At 49.3% G+C, this 17,953-nt stretch overlaps 1 protein-coding gene across 4 annotated transcripts; it reads right to left on the bottom strand.

The window, feature by feature from the left end:
- Positions 1-935: 935 nt before the first annotated feature.
- Positions 936-17,651, bottom strand: LOC120655804. 4 transcript variants are annotated; one of them, XM_039933772.1, is made up of 3 exons: positions 17,364-17,651; positions 3,956-4,105; positions 936-3,301 (listed from the first exon to the last, which is right to left on the bottom strand). In XM_039933772.1, the coding sequence occupies exon 3, from the start codon at positions 3,291-3,293 to the stop codon at positions 1,173-1,175; it is 2,121 nt and encodes a 706-aa protein (XP_039789706.1). In that variant the 5' UTR covers positions 3,294-3,301; positions 3,956-4,105; positions 17,364-17,651; the 3' UTR covers positions 936-1,172. The 4 variants fall into 4 exon arrangements, with proteins under 4 accessions (XP_039789706.1, XP_039789704.1, XP_039789705.1 ...); XM_039933770.1 differs by having other exon boundaries at positions 3,997-4,105; XM_039933771.1 differs by having other exon boundaries at positions 3,997-4,086.
- Positions 17,652-17,953: the final 302 nt, after the last annotated feature.

The raw sequence follows: 17,953 nt of genomic DNA, 5'->3' as shown, positions 1-17,953 counted from the left end.
GAGTGAAGTGTGTGAAGAGACTACAAGATTAAGGGGGTGATCGAGTTAATCTTGTAGTCTGATTAGGAGTCTAGTCCTAGTACTAGTTGGAGTCTAGTCTTCTTAGTCCTAGTATGAGTTAGGAGTCTGAGGACCCCTTGTAAAAGCAAAGTGGTGGCTTCAACTTTGAAGGGTGTGAGACAATAGAGTTCAAGATTATACGGTGTAATTCGCAAAAAAAAGGAAATTTATGGTGGACGTGTAAAAACATCTCACCACCAACCAACTTCTACCAGATTTTGGTCCGCACGATGTAAAAAAATTGAAAATCGACTGGGCCTGGATGTCAGGCCCATTAATGATAACTTTTTTATTTTTATTTCACGAAATCACTTTTTGAGTTGTGTTTGACCATTCAATTTAATAGAAAAAATAGTTAATATTTTATATTTGGTTGTAATTGGTATGTGTATCACTAAAGGATACATAATTATAATTGTTTACACATTTTAATTAACCTTTTGAGTTGTTTTTTACCATTCAATTTAATAAAAAAAAGTAAATATCCTATATTTGATTGTAATTTTTGTATAACTAAAGGATACATAATTGTAATTTTTTTTTGCATATTTGAACTAATATTTGAATGAAACGAATGGTCAAAGGTAACACCAAAAATCAACATGTAAATAAAAATGAACAGAGAAGTTACTATTTTAAAGCTCAACGCAACCAATATCAGAGTAAACAAACCATGCCATTTAAATTATATAATTTTATTTCATTATATATCCTCTATTATATTATACTATAATCTAACACCATTAGTTGCGCTTGAACGCTTTTATTTTACTTGTTGCTGAATGTTGCTGGTCGTTTGTGGACAAATACTGTAAGCTGGTATCCCAGCGTCACGCTATTTTTGGTGCTTTATAAAAAGCAGAGCGAGGACCTTTGGTCTATAATCTAACACCAGTAATTTTAAATTATATACTCCCTCCGGTTTTGAATTATTGTTGTTCCAACAGCATAGTTAAACTAAAAATGACTAAAGATTTGTTGTCTGACGACAACAATAATTTAAATCCGGAGGAAGCTAGTAATCCGGATAGGAAACAAACAAACCACAATTTTGGTTTTGTCGGTGACGTCTTTCTGCACATGATGTGCTCGGTGTTTGGTGTGCTTTGACGTCAAAAAAAGATGCTGCACGCAGGGTCAACACCGGGTGGTACACCGTTAATACCTCTTCGGTCGACCCACAACGATGGATATAGCGTCGCCCCTGGGTCAGTGGCAGGACGCTTCCGCTTGCGCTCAGACTTGAAAGGATCTAAACCCCCTGTCAAGCGCTCAGCAGATGGTGCCTTGACGTCGTTCAGTATAGCATGCTCTATGACAAGCCAGACGACACTGATGAACTCTGCTCCGGTGCTGAGCTTCTTGGCGTGCGACTCCTCGCCGCAGTAGTGGATGGCATAGCACATCATCTCCACCCACACGCCGGCGATAACCTCCAGCATGTCAGCGAAAGTCAAACGCCACCTGTTGCCGAGCAGCATCCCGGCAAGCCAGCATGCCTCGATATAGACCGCCCTGCCATGGCGGTCGTAAGAAGATTCCTCACCGCTGCCAGAAATATACTTGTGCCACGAATGAGCCGGAAGTTGAAACTCAGCTATCTTCTTCACGATTTCCGATCTAGACATGTTCTTGGTGTCTTCCTTTTTGGTGTTCCATGTAACCCACCACAACGATTCAAAATACTTCAAGTTCTGCTTGTACCGGTCATTGCGAACGACTACGGGCAGCAGGTAGGGATGCACCACCATGAGGAACATCATGTGGTTGGAGAGCACCCTGATGTTGTCCCGGGCCTCCTCGTCGGAGTCGGGGCACACGGAAAGAAATAGATCGGTGGCGAGGTGCCACACGATGATGCTACGGTCCAGCTCGGTGTCATCTGCGATCCGCTTGAGATCATTGTACATCCCTTTTTCCTCGAGGATCCACTTGCCCCGTGAGTTCCTCAGGTCACGAACATTCCTCTTCCTGATCTCTCCCAGCACCAGGGCTTTCATGCTGTCGGAGACGGGGACGGTGCTCGAGTAGTGCAGCTTCTGCCACTGGTTCCCAAGTCCGATCATCTTGGCGACCTTGCCTCTCAGGTCGTCTTTTTTGTCGGCGTCGGTGCAAATGTCCAGCATGTTGTACTGCCCAAGCGAGTCCAGGCAACCACTCCTCCTTGCTCCATCCTTGAGAATCCGGCGGAGGCGCATCACCACACCGCAGAGCCGCTGCCATCCCCGGGCATGGTAGTAAGCGCACGCCCAGGACGACAATGCCGCCCCGAGCGATGAAGCGAGCTCCAATCCCATGGCTCCGGCCAGCAGGACGTAGGTGACGGCGACATCAGCTCTGCCGTAGGCGTTCTTGCTGCTGCTGAGGTGAAACAGGACAAACGCCGCGACCGTGGAGAGCGGCGAGACGATCCTGATGCAGAAGCCGTACCAGGTGTGGATCACTGCAGCCTTGGTGTACAGTATGTCGTACAGGAGGGAGAGCTCCATTGCGGCCAGCTCGAATAGATACTTGCCGCCGTTCAGCTGGATGCCTTGCCGCATGGTTTCGTATTGCGGCATGTCCATCAGCGCCCAATCAGTAGCCAGGACGCCCTTGCAGACATTGATCATGTAATGGGCTCCCAACAGGACCTCCTCCGAGTCCAGCCTCTCCTCTCCCTCCCTCCCATGGTAAGGGGCAGGGCCACGGGCGGCCAACGACTTGCCGTCGTCGACAGAGCTTGCAATGCTGTCCATGTCGCCACACTTGAGCGCCCAAGTCCTCTCGCCGTACTTAAGGCAGCCAGCGACGAACATCAATGCAGCGGCAGCGACCAGCGTCCCAGCTGGGTTCCTGCCGGCTGTGACGAACAGGTACATGACATAGGCGGCGCCGAGCACCTGTGCCGCGAGGGTGAGCAGGTGGCGCAGCCAGAGCTGGTTGTCCTGGAAGGCGTAGGCAGTGATGGTGTCCGGCCCACCAAGGTGAAGCAGGAGGAAGGGAGCCCAGAATGGCACCATCTGGTGGTGCTCTGATCTGCTCATGCTGATGGACATGTGGCCCAGGGCGTAGATCGCGGTGTAGTCAGCCATCTGGTATGCCACCCAGAGGAGGATTTTCAACAGAGCTGACCCTTCACGACGGCGCCGGATCCCTGCACAGGAGAGTAGGATGACTTGCAGGGCGAAGCTCAAGATCACCAGAATCTGGATGTTCCATTGTTCCCAAAATGATGCTAACCCACCGCCCATTGCTTCCACTGAAATTGGATACACATGTAAATCAAATGTAAGTTAAATTGGACACACCTACAAGCCACTCTTTATATCTGACTGAGTTCAAACTAAAATAAATTACATTGATATTTTTTTAAAAAAAACTACTGAACCTCCTTATATAACAGCAAAAGATGGCTAAACTGCTAACATCATGCTAAACTGTAATTCTAAATGTGGTCAGGCAGCAAAGAATGCAAATGTCATACAGGACCTGTGGTTTCAAACAATATTAGCTTTTACCGCCCGTTTTCATCCCTACTCATACATGAAAGGAAATCGATTCCTTTAAGGACAAAATGATTTTCCTCACAAAAAAAGAGGACAAAATCATTTGATCACTGAGCCTCTCTGTTGCTACCTTCTCTAATGAAATGGCCGGTAGCTGCCCAATGTTTCTAAAAAAAAAGAGAGAGAGAGCAAAGGACAAAATGATTTGGGTTTTTGCTCAAGAAATCAAAACTTTCTATAATAATGAGGATTACGATTTGAAGTATCACAATATTTTATTTTTATCTCAAGTCAATTTTGTAAATCTAGAAACGGATAACAAAACAAGAATCACAAAACCTCGGAACTCCTTAGAAGTAGATATTTGTAGTAACAGAAGGCTCCATTAGAAAAGATCTACTACTAACCAAGGAAGAGAAGAATGGAGGAGCACTGGTAAGGAGACTACCCTCAGCTCGAGCTCGGGGCAGCGGCGGCCGGCCTGGATCAGTGGATTTGTAGCAGCGAGATGCGGATCCGGCAGGTCCTGAAGTGTGTGCTGGTGTGGAAGAGGAAGACTGTTTACATCATAATGAGTGTCATTTTTACTTTGTGAACCTTTAAATTTCACTTTTCATTATTAGACCCTTGGTGTTTTCAAAAATAGACCGTTCGCTGTTTGGTGCCCCTGTACAACAACAGGGCATCAAATGCTCAACAACGGTGCCAAATGCAATGACGTCCTGCTAAGCATCTTTTTTTTGAAAAAATACTATTTCCAGAAGTTTAAAGGTAAAAGTTGAATTTTTAAAATATCATACTGTGAAGACTGAAGACTGCATATTGGAGTACTTGACATGGGCTCGTGCATGTCTAATCCGCTGACCAGGAGGTACTAGGGATATTTACAGGTTAAGTTCGTCCTGATGCGGCTCAGACTCACCCGCTACCAGAAAGGCCACTGGTGCAAAGTCGAACTCGCACCCGCGGGCACCCGCCGAGTTTCGGGTGCACCCGCAGGTTTTGCCATCCTGAGCAACACGAGGATCGGGAGGGGTATTTAACTATTTGGCATCCTTACAGTTTTATCTGTTTATTTATCATCCTTCCAAACAAAAATTAATTTTTTGCCACTACTCTTTATCCGAAGCTAATTTTTTGCTAATTCGGCCAACGTGGCACGCCAAATCAGTTGGCCAACGTGGAAGGAGTGTGCAAAAAGACCTTAGTGCCCTTCCTTGAACTCAATGTACCGTGCTCTCGCTCCTTTTTCTATGACCAGTGGGACCTCTTCTTCCACCTCATCTTCTTCTTCCTCCAAGCCACTGTTTGTCGGCCCAAAAACCAGAAGAGTCGGCCCAACGGGCGCACACCCGGAGGAAATCCTACTACACCCCAAAAGCTAGCCCAAGAGGTGAGAGACTCCCCCCACTTTTATGTTGGTTCAACTCTCCCCCGCAACCAATATGAGACTAATCCCAACAATCTCCCCCGTCACACATTGGTACCCCCTTAGCACTGACCGGGCCCACACCACAGTCCACCAGTGACCGGCTCCACACACGAGCACATATGGGCTTCACACCTGCGGTCCACCACTGACCGGCTCGACACAACAATCTCCCCCGTCAAACATTGGTGCCCCTTAGCACTGACCGGGCCTACACCATAGTCCACCAGTGACCGGCTCCACACACGAGCACATATGAGCCTCACACCTGCAGTCCACCACTGACCGGCTCGACACACGAGCACACACGGGCCTCATACCCACGGTTCACTGGGCTTCGGATGTCGAACTCTCCAGTAAAGATTAGAAAATTCCACCCCCTACACTGTGGAGAGAGGGGGCTATTTATACCCCTAGCCCTCGGCCAGGTTTTCCTAAATTGCCTCCTCCCAACTCATTTACAGCTCACTCTTGGCCGGTTCCGGGGTAAAATTACAAGATGAGAGGTTTACAAATCTGACCTTCTCACGCATTTGGAGGGTGTACAACTCCGACCTTCTTACATACGTTTTACTCACGTGTCTTCAGTCGACGAAGGTCACCATAACCTTCGGGTACCTCCGGGAACTTGGGTCTTGAAGGTCCCATCAACAACCGGTCAGTCGTCACCGTTCCCGGTCGCGGGCTCTTCTCCCGAAGGTCTCGAACTTCGAGTTTACGCTTCCGGGTAGACGTTCGTCACCTTCGGCACGGTGGAGACCAAATCCTTCGGACCGAAGGTCTTGGAGCTTGTGCTTGCGCTTCAGGGTAGCTATCCATTACCTTCGGCCTTCGGAAGGTGATATCCTTCGGACCGAAGGTCATGGTCTTCGAGCTTGCGCCTCTCAGCGTTCATCCGATACTTTCGGGTGCGCTTAGCTCCATTTCGTTGTAGCCCTGCAAACAGGTTAGGGAGCATTTCCGAGGGTGAGGGCTTGACCCGAAGGTCCAATCCCCAACAGTAGCCCCTCGAGAGCGAGGTCCGAAGCCGACGGTCCGAACCCTTGTTAATGAAGAAGATTGCGTGTAACCTTCGGGAAGCTCCCGAGGAAAAACGTCTCCCGAACTGTCGGCTGCAACGGTCGGTTTTTGTTGTGTACGTGTCGTTGCCTGATTGCGCCGCTTGGGCTGGAGTCTCCTCGGTTTTACCGCTGGAACTGTTCCTTTTCACCGTCTATATAAGCGGAGGAGGGGGGTAGAACCTGTGCCCTTTCGAGCTTTGTTATCCTTCGTCACTTTTTGCTATAAAGCGTTTTGTCCGAAGGTTCTTGTGCGTGGTGAATCTGCTTGTTTTCCTCGGTGTAAGTAACTACGGCTCATGGCTCGCACTAAACAGACAGCGAGGCTGATCGAAGGTTCGCTTTTTTGTTTGTGATTTGACTTTGTTTTTTTTTGTTTACTTTTGTAGTTATGGCATTTATTAAGAGGGCAGTTCTCCGTACAGACTCTGGTGCAGCTTCCGAAGGAGAGGCGGGTGGTTCGCAGCCTTCTCAGCAACAGCGGTCCGGCGAAAGCCTCTCGGCTGTTTCTGCGGACGTGTCGGATCTGATGGCTCCGGAGAAACGTAAGACTCTGCTTTTCGAGCCATCTGTCGTATCTCAGAGCATGATAGACTTCTACGTTACGAAGGGCTACTTCGCCGAGGGGGTTTGCTGCCCTCCGGGGGCAGAATTGATTCCTGTACCAGAGACCGGCGAGGTTGTAGTCTTTAAGGATTTTTTTACAGCGGGACTTAGACTTCCGATGGATCCAATTGTGCCGAAACTTTTGGAGCCATTCAACGCGAAGCTACACCATTTCACTCCGAACGGGATTGTTACACTGTCCAAGTTTCTGTGGGTAGTGCGGAGTTTCGGAGGGGAGGTGTCTGTGGATGCATTTTGCAGGCTCTTTCAGCTACACTGCCAGCCTCGGAAGGTCTATGTAGATGACGATGATGAGCTTAGCGAGGTTCAGAACGGCTGCTGCACCTTCGTTCCTCGCAAACCGAACAAAAGGACTGGCCTGTTGAAGGTTATGCTCTCGACAGCTTACAAGAACAAGTGGGAAGGGAACTGGTTGGAATACTGGTTTTACGCGAAGATTGGCTTCCCCGATCCCGAAGGTTCTAACGAGGAGAAGTACCTTCTTGCTTCGGACATTGAGATGTTCGATCACGTTTATCAGCCTGCCTTCAACAAACGAGGGCCAGGTTTCAAGTCGTGTCTGGAAGCTTTCATGACAGCTTGCCAAGTTTGTGGTGGCCGGGATGCTGTCGAGGAGTTTCTGGCTGTGAAGGTTTGGCCACTGGCTGCTGGCTGGTCTTCGGTGAGGTTCGAGCGCAAGAGTTTTGTTGGTTTGAAGTACGAAGTGACTTCTCCGTTTTTTGGGCTTCGAAGACCCGAAGGTGCCAGCGATGAAGTTATTGTTGACAAGCTAGAGCATCGGGCTGCGGAGATTTTGGGGCCATGGAACAAAAAGGAGTACCGCTCTTTGGTTGAGGTGTGCGGAGGGAACCTTCGGTTGAACTGTTGCTTAGCTGAGATGGGCGTCGCTTACGAGCCTCGGCCGGTCCCGGCTAACGCCATTGCAAGGATGACACCGCCGGGGAACGTAGGCTCGGAGGTTCCTGAGGCGAAGTCCAAAGGAAAAGCTAAGGCGGAGGTGGCGGGGAGCTCCGGGTCTGCCGGTGCACGGGGGCGCGGTCGCGGTCGGAAACCTTCGGGCTCGAAGGTTTCAGTTGCGCGGGCAGAGAGTGCCAAGAGAAAGGCGCAAGATGAGGAGGTTTCTTCGGGCGACAGCGGTACGCCCTCATTTATGGAAGAGCTCATGGGGACGGTGGGCGGGGAGATTGTAGTTCCCGAAGGGAGGCTTTTTAGATCCCGTTATGATCTTAGCGATGAGTACGGGACCATGCTTTTCGGTTCCGGCCGTCGGGTTGAGGTGGCGAAAGCGTTGATTAATCTTTATTGTGCATCCGAAGGTACGACGAAATGCCGGAGGATTCAGAGCCTCGTCAAGACTGGGACCAAGCCCGCGGACCTTCCGAGGCCGCCCGTGCCGAAGGGTGCCGCCTCGACGGCTGATGTCTTAAAGGACTCGGCTCCAGCCCCGAAGGTCGCGCAGCCTGTGTTTGCGTTGAACATCGAGGAGGGGGAGGTCTTGGTGGGTGAGACACTGATGGCGCTCAGAGGTGGGGAGGCTCGTGGAGTTTCCTCTGCTCCACCTTCGGATAGGGAGGTGGAGGCTTTGGAGGGGATGACCTTCGACGAGTCTGGTAAGTTTCACCTACTTTTTCTTTCCTGACTTCCTAGCTTGATCGCCGCGTCCGAAGGGTTTTTTACTTTTGCTTTCTGCAGCTATATCGGCGTCGATGCAGCAGCTGTTGGCCGTGATGCACGGGCCTGGCGCGACTGGGATTCTCCCTCTCGAGAAAGGTTTGTGGACTTTTTTTTATTTTTGTCTCTTGAACAATTTCTAGAGTTCCCGAAGGTGATTTTGTTTTTGATTCAGGGTTTGAGGCTGCGATGGCTGAAGCGTCCACCTCCGACGCTGCTTTCATCATTGGTGAGCTAAGTAAGAGGCTTACCCATGCCAGTCGGATGTTAATACAAAAGACTAAGGCAGATGCTAATCTTCTGGAGAAAAGCACCACCGAGAGATTGAGCCTGGCTGATAAACTACGGCGGGCTGAGACGGAGGTTCTCGCTCTGAGAGAGGAGAACCAGCAACTGAAGGTTAAGTGCTCGAAGTTGGAGTCAACCGCTTCGGATAACGAGAAGGTTCTAGAGAGCCTTCGGAGGGCCGTTGAGGTGGATGCAAACGAGAAATCTGCCCTTAAGAGTAGGGTCACGGAGTTGGAACGGGTTCAGACTAGAATGGCAGAACTCGAGCGGGTCATACCCGAGGTTGCCAGACGGGCCGAAGGAGTGTACCAGGAGTATAAGAAGGCTCTTGGTGCCCTTGGAGCTTAGCCTTTGCCCTTGCCTAAGCCGGTCGAAGGTTTTCAAGTTTTCTTTTTGCTTTTGGATTGGTTGAAGTTGGAATTCGAGGGCCTTGGCGAGGTGATGAGCGTGGCAAATGACAACGCGGCCTCTGTTTCCTTCGAGGGACTTGTTGGAAATGTTGTTCGTGTCGGCGCAGTTGATCTTGCCCGACTGGATCGTTTTCAATATGTACCGTACGAAGGTTTGGCGGTGGAGGTAGCGAAAATTCAAGAGTTCAAGGCTTCTTTTTTTTAGCGTTTCTGGGAAACTTCTGGCAAGGTTGCCGTTCGGACTCTGGCTGCCGCAGCTGCTGAGGTAGGTTTTTTTTTATAGAAATTTTTCTGTCTTTTGTTTGTTTTTTGATTGGTTTTGTCTATTTGATGCAGGAGGCGTCTCCTGATTGTCCTTCGGAAGATAATCGAATGTCCGAGGATCAGAGATCTCCTTCGGGGATTGGTGCTGCTGGTTCTTCCGGGGCACAGGTCTAAAGATTAGCTTGTGGGGATTTGTTTCTAGGACTTGGATTTTTTGTAAATATTCCCGTACTGTAGGACGCGAACAATGCTAGGGTTAAGATGAGCTGGGTGGCCTTCAGCCTTGCTCACCCTGGATGCAGCGTAGCAGAGTACTTATGCTGGTCCGGTCGTGATTCGTTGTAATTTTTGCTTTTTTGCCCGAACGTTACCTTCGCGAGGGTCTTTGAAATGTATGATATTGTCGCATGTCTTTCTTTATGCATCCTTCGCTTTGTATCCCTGGATGCATCCTTCGAGATGCTTTGTTGTATGCATCCTTCGAGGTGCTTTGTTGTATGCATCCTTCGAGGTGCTTTTTGTATGCATCCTTCGAGGTGCTTTGTTCTATGTGGAAAAAACGTCTATAATTTTGTTATTGTTATTACCCGACGAGCTAAGTGCGAGAGTAATGTTAAGAAAAACGTCTCCCCCTTTCTCGCACTTGGCTCGTTGGGTCCTTAGTTCGAAGGATGCGTTAAGGCTGTGCTTCGGGTTGCCGCTTGTTAGCATCGAAGGTTATCATGAGTTTGCCCGAGGCAGTGCGCGCGAGTTTTGTTTTTGGAAAAACGTCTCCCCCTTTCTTGCGCGTTTTGTCTCGGGTTGTGGTCGGATGATGGATGCCAATTACTTGTAGGAAAAACGTCTCCCCCTTCTGGCATCCGTCTTTCGACTTTCCTCGGCGTTTTTTTTTTGCACTTATCGTTCGTTTTTGCCGAAGGCTTTTCGGTTCGTACCCTTTTGTAAGGTCGAAGCCCCTTGGCGTTTTTGTACTTTTTGCGTTTGTGCCGAAGGTTTTTTGGTTCGGAACTTTTAAATAAGCTCGGCGTTCTTTTTTCACTTTTTGTGCTTATGCCGAAGGTTGCCCCTTGGCATTATTTTTGCACTTATTGTGCTTCTGCCGAAGGTTTTTTGGTTTGGACCTTTAAAAGGTCGAAGCCCCTTGGCGTTATTTTTGCACTTATTGTGCTACTGCCGAAGGTTTTTTGGTTCGGACCTTTTAAAGGTCGAAGCCCCTTGGCGTTATTTTTGCACTTATTGTGCTTCTGCCGAAGGTTTTTTGGTTCGGACCATTAAAAGGTCGAAGCCCCTTGGCGTTATTTTTGCACTTATTGTGCTTCTGCCGAAGGTTTTTTGGTTCGGACCTTTAAAAGGTCGAAGCCCCTTGGCGTTATTTTTGCACTTATTGTGCTTCTGCCGAAGGTTTTTTTGGTTCGGACCATTAAAATGTCGAAGCCTCTTGGCGTTTGGATAAGTATGCAAAGTTTGTGGATTCTGCATACTTTGCTAACTTACTGTTTGGTGCCGCATGTAGGTGTTTGCCGAAGCTTGCCACTTGGGCTGCTTCGGTGAAGGTGACAATTTGTTTGGGGAAATTCATTGTATTGAAATTCCTTACAATGGGTCCGCCTCGTCAAAAACCTCACCTCCGATGTGGAGTTTCCCCTTGTGAGGAAAAGAGTACGGCCCGTTTGCAATGTAAAAAAGAACTGAAAATAAATTCGAAGGTCCGCAATCGCTTATAGCTTCGCGATGCGTCCTTTTTACAAGTTTATATGTAGAACTTTTTGAGGCTGTCTGCGTTCCAAGGATGTTGCAGCTCGTTGCCTTCGGCGTCGGACAAGTGGTATGACCCTGGCCTGTTGCTCTTGATTACTAGGAATGGCCCTTCCCACTTTGGTTGAAGTTTGCCGGAGGTTTCGGCATTTGGCTTCCTTTTCAGGACCCAGTCTCCGACTGTGATGCCCTTTTTCACGACTTTCTTGTTTCTCCACTTCGTGGTTTCTTGTTGATACTTTTCTAGATTTTCTGAAGCTTGGAGGATGTCTAGTTCTATGAGGTCTTTGTCGTCCGAGGGGGTGATCTCGGCTTGATGTGTCACCCTTAGGCTTCGATTTTTGAGTTCTTCTGGTGTCATTGCTTCGGCACCATATAATAACCTGAATGGGGTGAACTTGGTGGTTCTTGATTCTGAGGTGTTGTGGGACCAGATGACTTTCGGGAGTTCGTTGGCCCATTTTCCTTTTTTCTGTTCGAACAGGCACTTTTTGATGCTGCCGAAGATGATGCCATTGGCTCTTTCGACGGCACCATTTGATTGCGGGTGATACACCGAGGCAAAGATTACCTTCGTACCCACGCTGTAACAGAATTCTCTGAAGATTTGTGAATCAAATTGTTTCCCGTTATCTATTGTTATCTCTCTTGGGACCCCGAACCTGCAGATGATGTTCTGCCAAAAGAATTTTTTGATCGTTTCTGAGGTTATGTTGATTAGTGGCTTGGCTTTGATCCACTTTGTGAAGTACTCGACAGCGACTGCTGCGTACTTGTAATTGCTCTGTGCTGTGGGTAGAGGTCCCAATAGGTCAATTCCCCATCTTTGAAGAGGCCAGGTCGGGGGTATCAGCTGAGTTGGCTCCGAAGGTTTTGAGCATTTTGGACCCATCATTTGGCATGCTCTGCAGGTTTTCACTATCTGCTGAGCGTCCTTCAGCGCCGTTGGCCAGAAGAATCCTTGCCTGAAGGCTTTGGATACAAGTTGTCTGAAGCCAATATGTGATCCACAAAACCCGAAGTGAATTTCCTTGAGGAGCTCGATTCCTTCGGCTATGGATGTGCATTTTAACCATGGGCTGGTTACACCTGACTTGAACAACTCTCCCTCGGAGATTACATAGCCTCTCGCTCTCTGGAACATTTTCTTTTCCTCCTTTTCATCTGGCAGCTCGATGTTTCCCCGAAGGTACTTCATTATGGGTGTTCTCCAATCTTCGGCTGAGATGACTGAGACTTGTTTTTCTTTCTTTGGCTTGACCGAAGGTTCCGTGATTTCTTCGAAAAATACATCCGAAGGTAATTGCTCTTTTCTTGATGCTGCTTTTGCTAGCTTGTCAGCTTCGTCGTTCATGTGTCTCGGGATGTGAACGATGTCGAAGCCCTTAAAATACTTCTCCATGGATCTGACGGCATCGAGGTACTCGATGAGCTCTGGCTTTCTTGCCTCTGAGTCTTTTTCGATATGATCTCTGATGACCTTTGAATCTATTTTTACTATGAAATTTTGATGGCCGATGGCTTTCATTTTGCGAAGGCCCAACAGCAAGGCTTCGTACTCAGTGGTGTTGTTGGTTGATGATTCAAAGTTGCCAAAGGTCAGCCGTGCTGCGTATCTTGTTTTTGCTCCCGAAGGAGACTCTATGATTGCAGCGATGCCGGCTCTGTCGTTGCACCAGGCCCCGTCGCAGTGCACGATCCAGGTTTCAGTCGAAGGTTCCTCCCTGAAGGTTGGGGATGTCCAATCTGCAATGAAATCTGCCAATACTTGTGATTTGATGGCTGTTCTTCTTTCGAAGTCTATGTTAAACTCGGAGAGTTCTGAAGCCCATTTGGCAATTCTGACAGATGCCTCTCTGTTACTGAACAAATCATGCAAAGATTGATCTGTGACCACTATTATCTTGTGAGCTTCGAAATAGTGTCGAAGCTTCCGGGCAGACATGACTACTGCATATGCGATTTTTTCTAGCTCTGAGTACAGGAGCTTCGAGCCAGCGAGAGCTTCTGATACGAAATAAACAGGTAGTTGCTTCTTTTTCCCTTCACTCTCTCTCTCGAGCACGAGCGCTGCACTGACTGCGGAGTAGGATGCTGCGATGTACAGGAGCAGCACATCCTTCGGGTCAGGTGAGGCCATTTTGATCATGTTCTGTAGGTGGTTTTTTAGTGCCTGGAGGGCTTTGCTTTGCTCGGGGCCCCACTGAAATTTGTTTGCGTTGCGAAGGACCTTGAAGAACGGAAGGCTTCGGTCTGCAGAGCGGGGGATGAATCTGTTTAGGGCTGCTATTCGCCCTGTAAGTTTCTGTACGTCCCTGATGGACTTCGGCTCCTCCATTTTCCAAAGGGCTTTTACTTTGTCAGGGTTTGCTTCGATGCCTTTTGTGGAAACCAGGCATCCTATCACCTTTCCTTTGTGAACTCCGAAGATGCACTTGTTGGGGTTTAAGGACAGCCCTGCTTTTCTTAGGCTTGCGAAGGTTTCAGCCAGGTCTGCCACATGGTTGCTTCTTATTGAACTGGTTACAACAATGTCGTCAACATAAGCCAGGACATTCCTTCTAAGTTGGTGTTCTAAAACCACGGAGGACATTCTTGAAAAAGACTGTCCTGCATTCTTTAATCCTTCGGGCATCCTTACGAAGCAGTAGGTGCCGAAGGGTGTTATGAAACTTGTTTTCTCTTCATCTTCCTTTCTCATCCATATCTGATGGTATCCAGAGAAGCAATCCAGCAGAGACATGAGTTGACTGTTTGCTGCGTCATCAATGACTCTGTCGATTCTTGGCAGCGGGAAGTCATCCTTCGGACAGGCTTTATTTAGGTCAGTGAAATCGATGCACATCCGCCATTTGCCATTCTTCTTTTTGACCGGCGCAGTGTTTGCCAGCCATGTTGGGTACTTGACTTCTCTAATGACATTTGCATCTAGCAGTCTCTGGACTTCGGCCTTGACTGTTGCGACCTTTTCATCTGCCATTTTGCGAAGCTTCTGCTTCTTCGGCTTGATGTTTGGGTTGATGTCCAGGCGATGCTCAATGATGTCTCTGCTGACTCCCCGAAGGTCGCTGGCGGACCATGCAAAAACATCTTGATTCTTGCGGAGGAACTCAAGAAGTTCTTTCTCCTCTTCGGGCTCTAGGGTTGCATTGATAGTCACCATTTTGTCGGGGAGATGTTCATCGAGGGGGACCTTCTTAACTTCGCAGTCTTCTTCAAAGGTTGCTTTCTCGCTGTCCTTTTGCTGCTCTTTGAAGGTAACGGGCTTGGATTCATTCCGAAGGTTGTGTACATTTTTCTGTCCTGGGGTGTATCCCCGCTCAATGTCCCGCACAAGTTGCTGGTCTCCGCGGACAGTGATGACCCCCGCGGGAGCTGGCATTTTCATACACAAGTATAGTTGATGGACGATAGCTTCGAACTTGTTGATTGTCCCTCTTCCTAAGATTGCGCGGTACGGGTAGGGCATTTCTACCACATCGAAGGTGATGTGCTTTGTTCTTGCATTGGCTGTGTCTCCGAAGGACACGGGTAGTGACAGTTTTTCGATTGCGTTCACTCTCTTTCCTCCGAATCCCATTAAAGGGATGTCCGAAGGCTGAAGCAGGCTTCGGTCAATACCCATCTTATCAAAGGTGTCAGAAAATATGATGTCTGTTGAGCTGCCAGTGTCAACTAATATTTTGCCAATCCTCCAGCCTTGAATGTTTGCCTCGATGATGAGGGCATCTGTGTGTGGGTAGCTGATGAGGTTGACATCTTCTTCGGAGAAGGTGATTGGAGAGTGTGACCACTGGGTTCTCTTGGTTGGACCTTCGGAGACGATGCAATGGACTTGCCTGAAGTAGTCCCTGCGCTGCCTCTTGTTTTCGAAGTCCAGGGTCGATCCTCCGGAGATGGGCATGATCATGCCGAAGGATGGTAGTGTCGTGGGTTGGCTATTTGTGGTTTGGTTTTCTTGCTTTGGTGGGTGAGCTGGGGGTGGAGGTAGCTACTCCTGAGTGGGTTGAGCTTGGGTTGTGGTTTGAATGGGTTGCGTTTGTGGGTTTGGCTGCTGCTGCCAATTGTGATTGTAGTTGTAGTTAAACATGGGTGGGCGGTACGCTTGTGTAAATGGTGGAGGTGGAATGTATGAAGATTGTGTGTACTGTATTTGTTGAGAAGATTGGTTCTGTGGCCATGTAGTGTGCCCAACTAGCTTGGCTTTTTTCTCGGCCTCCATTCTATCAAGGGTTTTCTTTTTCTCCGGGCACTGGTTTGTTTTGTGGTCGGAGTCAGATCCGTGGAAGTGACAGAAGAATTTTTTGGGGTCGTGCGAAGGTCCACGACCTCGGCCCCTTCCTCTGCCGCGACCTCTGCCTCGTGCTCCGGACGAAGGTTGCTTATCATTTGTGCGTTGGTGCTCTGGTGGTGTCAGGAAGGGATCGAAGGTCATTTGGTCCTCATCTTCATTCGAAGGTTCCTGAGGTAAGACGAGCTGGTGAGCTGGCTGCTTTTCTTGCTGCCATGTTTGTTGGTTGCATTTCTCTGTCTGACGCATGATTCTTCTTTGCTCGACCCTTCTGCGATGGTCGGCGTCTGACTTTGCGTACTTTTCTGCTTCTGAATAAAGCTCCTCTAGAGTCCTCGGAGGTTCTTTTATGAGGTGTGAAGCAAGTTGGCCTGGCAGGAGACCCTCGATGCATTTCTCTATCGCGTCCTTCTCTGGGAAGTTTGGGATTTAAGCCTTCTTTTGGACGAACCTTCGGAAGTAGTCGTAGAGAGGCTGACGGTCATGCTGGGTGCATTTGAAGTCTTTTATAGTGTTGGCGTTGAGCCTTCTGAAACCTTGGAAGTCTTGTAATAGCCTTCCTTTCAGCTGATACCAATTGTTGATTGATTGCGGGGGTAAGTACGAGTACCAGTTGGCCACCGAACCCTCGCAGGCCATGACGAAGGACTTGGCCATGGTGGAGTCGTCACCTCCGGCCGAAGCGATGGTTGCTTCGTAGGCCATGAGGAACTGGGTTGGGTCTGTTGTAGCATTGTACTTGGGGAGTTGTGTTGGCTTGTAGCCGAGCGGCCATGAAGTTCGCTGAAGAGCGACTGAGAGTGGCGAAGTTGGGTCAAATGGAAGGTTGACAGGTGGCGGTCTTCTGTCTTCATTTTGTGCGAAGGCTGTCTGGAGGATGTAGCGGTTTTCTTGCTGAGAGGATCCTTCGGGAATTTCTTGGTATGCCCTCTGCAGGTTTTCAACTACTGCCTCCATCTCTGCTAGCCTGCGCCTGGCCTCGGCTAGCTTGTTTGTTTGGTCCAGTGCCTTCTTTTTGGTTGCAAGCTGAGCTTCGATGTTCTTTTTCTTCATTTCCAGGGCCTTGAGCTTCAGTGCTGCTTCTGTGAGTTGATGAACAGTATTTTCAGTGTTATCAGCCGGTTCTCCATGAATGGCAACTTCGTTGGTGATTTCTTCGATCCTTGGGTTGGTTCCTTCGAGTTGTGGTTGAGGGCCATCGAGGATACGGCCAGGCTCAGTGGTGCTTGTGGTGCCGGCGGTGGCTTTTTTCTTCGCTGGGGCCATCGAGGGTTGTCTTTCGTGCTGGAACGGTGGGCGCCTCTGTTGGGATCTTTCACAGTCCACCAGTGACCGGCTCCACACACGAGCACATATGGGCTTCACACCTGCGGTCCACCACTGACCGGCTCGACACAACAATCTCCCCCGTCAAACATTGGTGCCCCTTAGCACTGACCGGGCCTACACCATAGTCCACCAGTGACCGGCTCCACACACGAGCACATATGAGCCTCACACCTGCGGTCCACCACTGACCGGCTCGACACACGAGCACACACGGGCCTCATACCCACGGTTCATTGGGTTTCAGGCCTACACCACCCAAGTGTGCACAGGCACAGGAGATTGCGGACCCAGCTTTAAAACCAATTGTCGGCCCAAAAACCAGGAGATTTGGCCCAACCGGGCGCAAACCCGAGGAAGTACTGCTACACCCCAAAAGCTAGCTTAAGAGGTGAGAGACTCCCTCCACTTTTATGTTGGTTCAACTCTCCCCCATAATCAATGTGACACTAATCCCAACACTTTTATTATGCCCATGGGCCAGCGTGGGCGCCAGGCTGGCCGAGCGCTCCACAGCGGCGCGGCTCCGCGGCAGCGGGGCCTCGCGGAGAGCAGCGTCGAGGGACAGTGCAGGGTAGTGGCATCGCTGGGGCTGGGGGCGCGGCCTGTGCGGGGGTGGCCACATGCGAGCGCGGCCCATAGATCGCAGTGGAAGTGGAGCGGAGCGGAGAGCACGAGCATGCTACGAATCCCTACCTGGAAGCAGGCGTCGCAGCCAACTCCGCCCCTTAAAACTCGGGGCCCGCAGTGGTGAGGAAGCCACCGTTGAGAGACGCGGCCAGGGAGCCGTACCCGCGCAAATTGGCTGCGCACTTCAGGGAAAAAACATCAATTGCAAGCGACAAACAGATGAATCCTCGATCGAGGCACAGAGCCGGCTGATTATCGTTGAGGACGAGCGAGGCCTGGTAGGTGGCCTTGGAGCGGCGCACGTAACGGTGGCAGCCGCGAGCTGGGGATGGGACCGCGAGGAAGACCTGGAGCAAGATGTGACGGAACTGCCAATTTAAATCTCTAATCAAACGTAATTGCTGTCATTTGAACATATCGGACGCATTAACTTAATAGCTTAATTTGGTGATCCTTTCTCAACCCACGACCCGATCGAAACAACACCGGTAGTCCCACGCGAAGGCGGGCGCAGATGATACAAGCACGACACATTACTTAAAAATATAATAGCGATCACGACACGTAACATTAAGTTTACAAGCTGAGTTCAAATACATAAATAATTTACAAAACTTCACAATAGATGTGACTGAAGTTCGAATACAAAAGATTCT

This window comes from Panicum virgatum, chromosome 1N, assembly GCF_016808335.1.
Source record: "Panicum virgatum strain AP13 chromosome 1N, P.virgatum_v5, whole genome shotgun sequence".
NCBI lineage: Eukaryota > Viridiplantae > Streptophyta > Magnoliopsida > Poales > Poaceae > Panicum > Panicum virgatum.
This window is presented reverse-complemented; position numbering and strand designations above follow the sequence as displayed.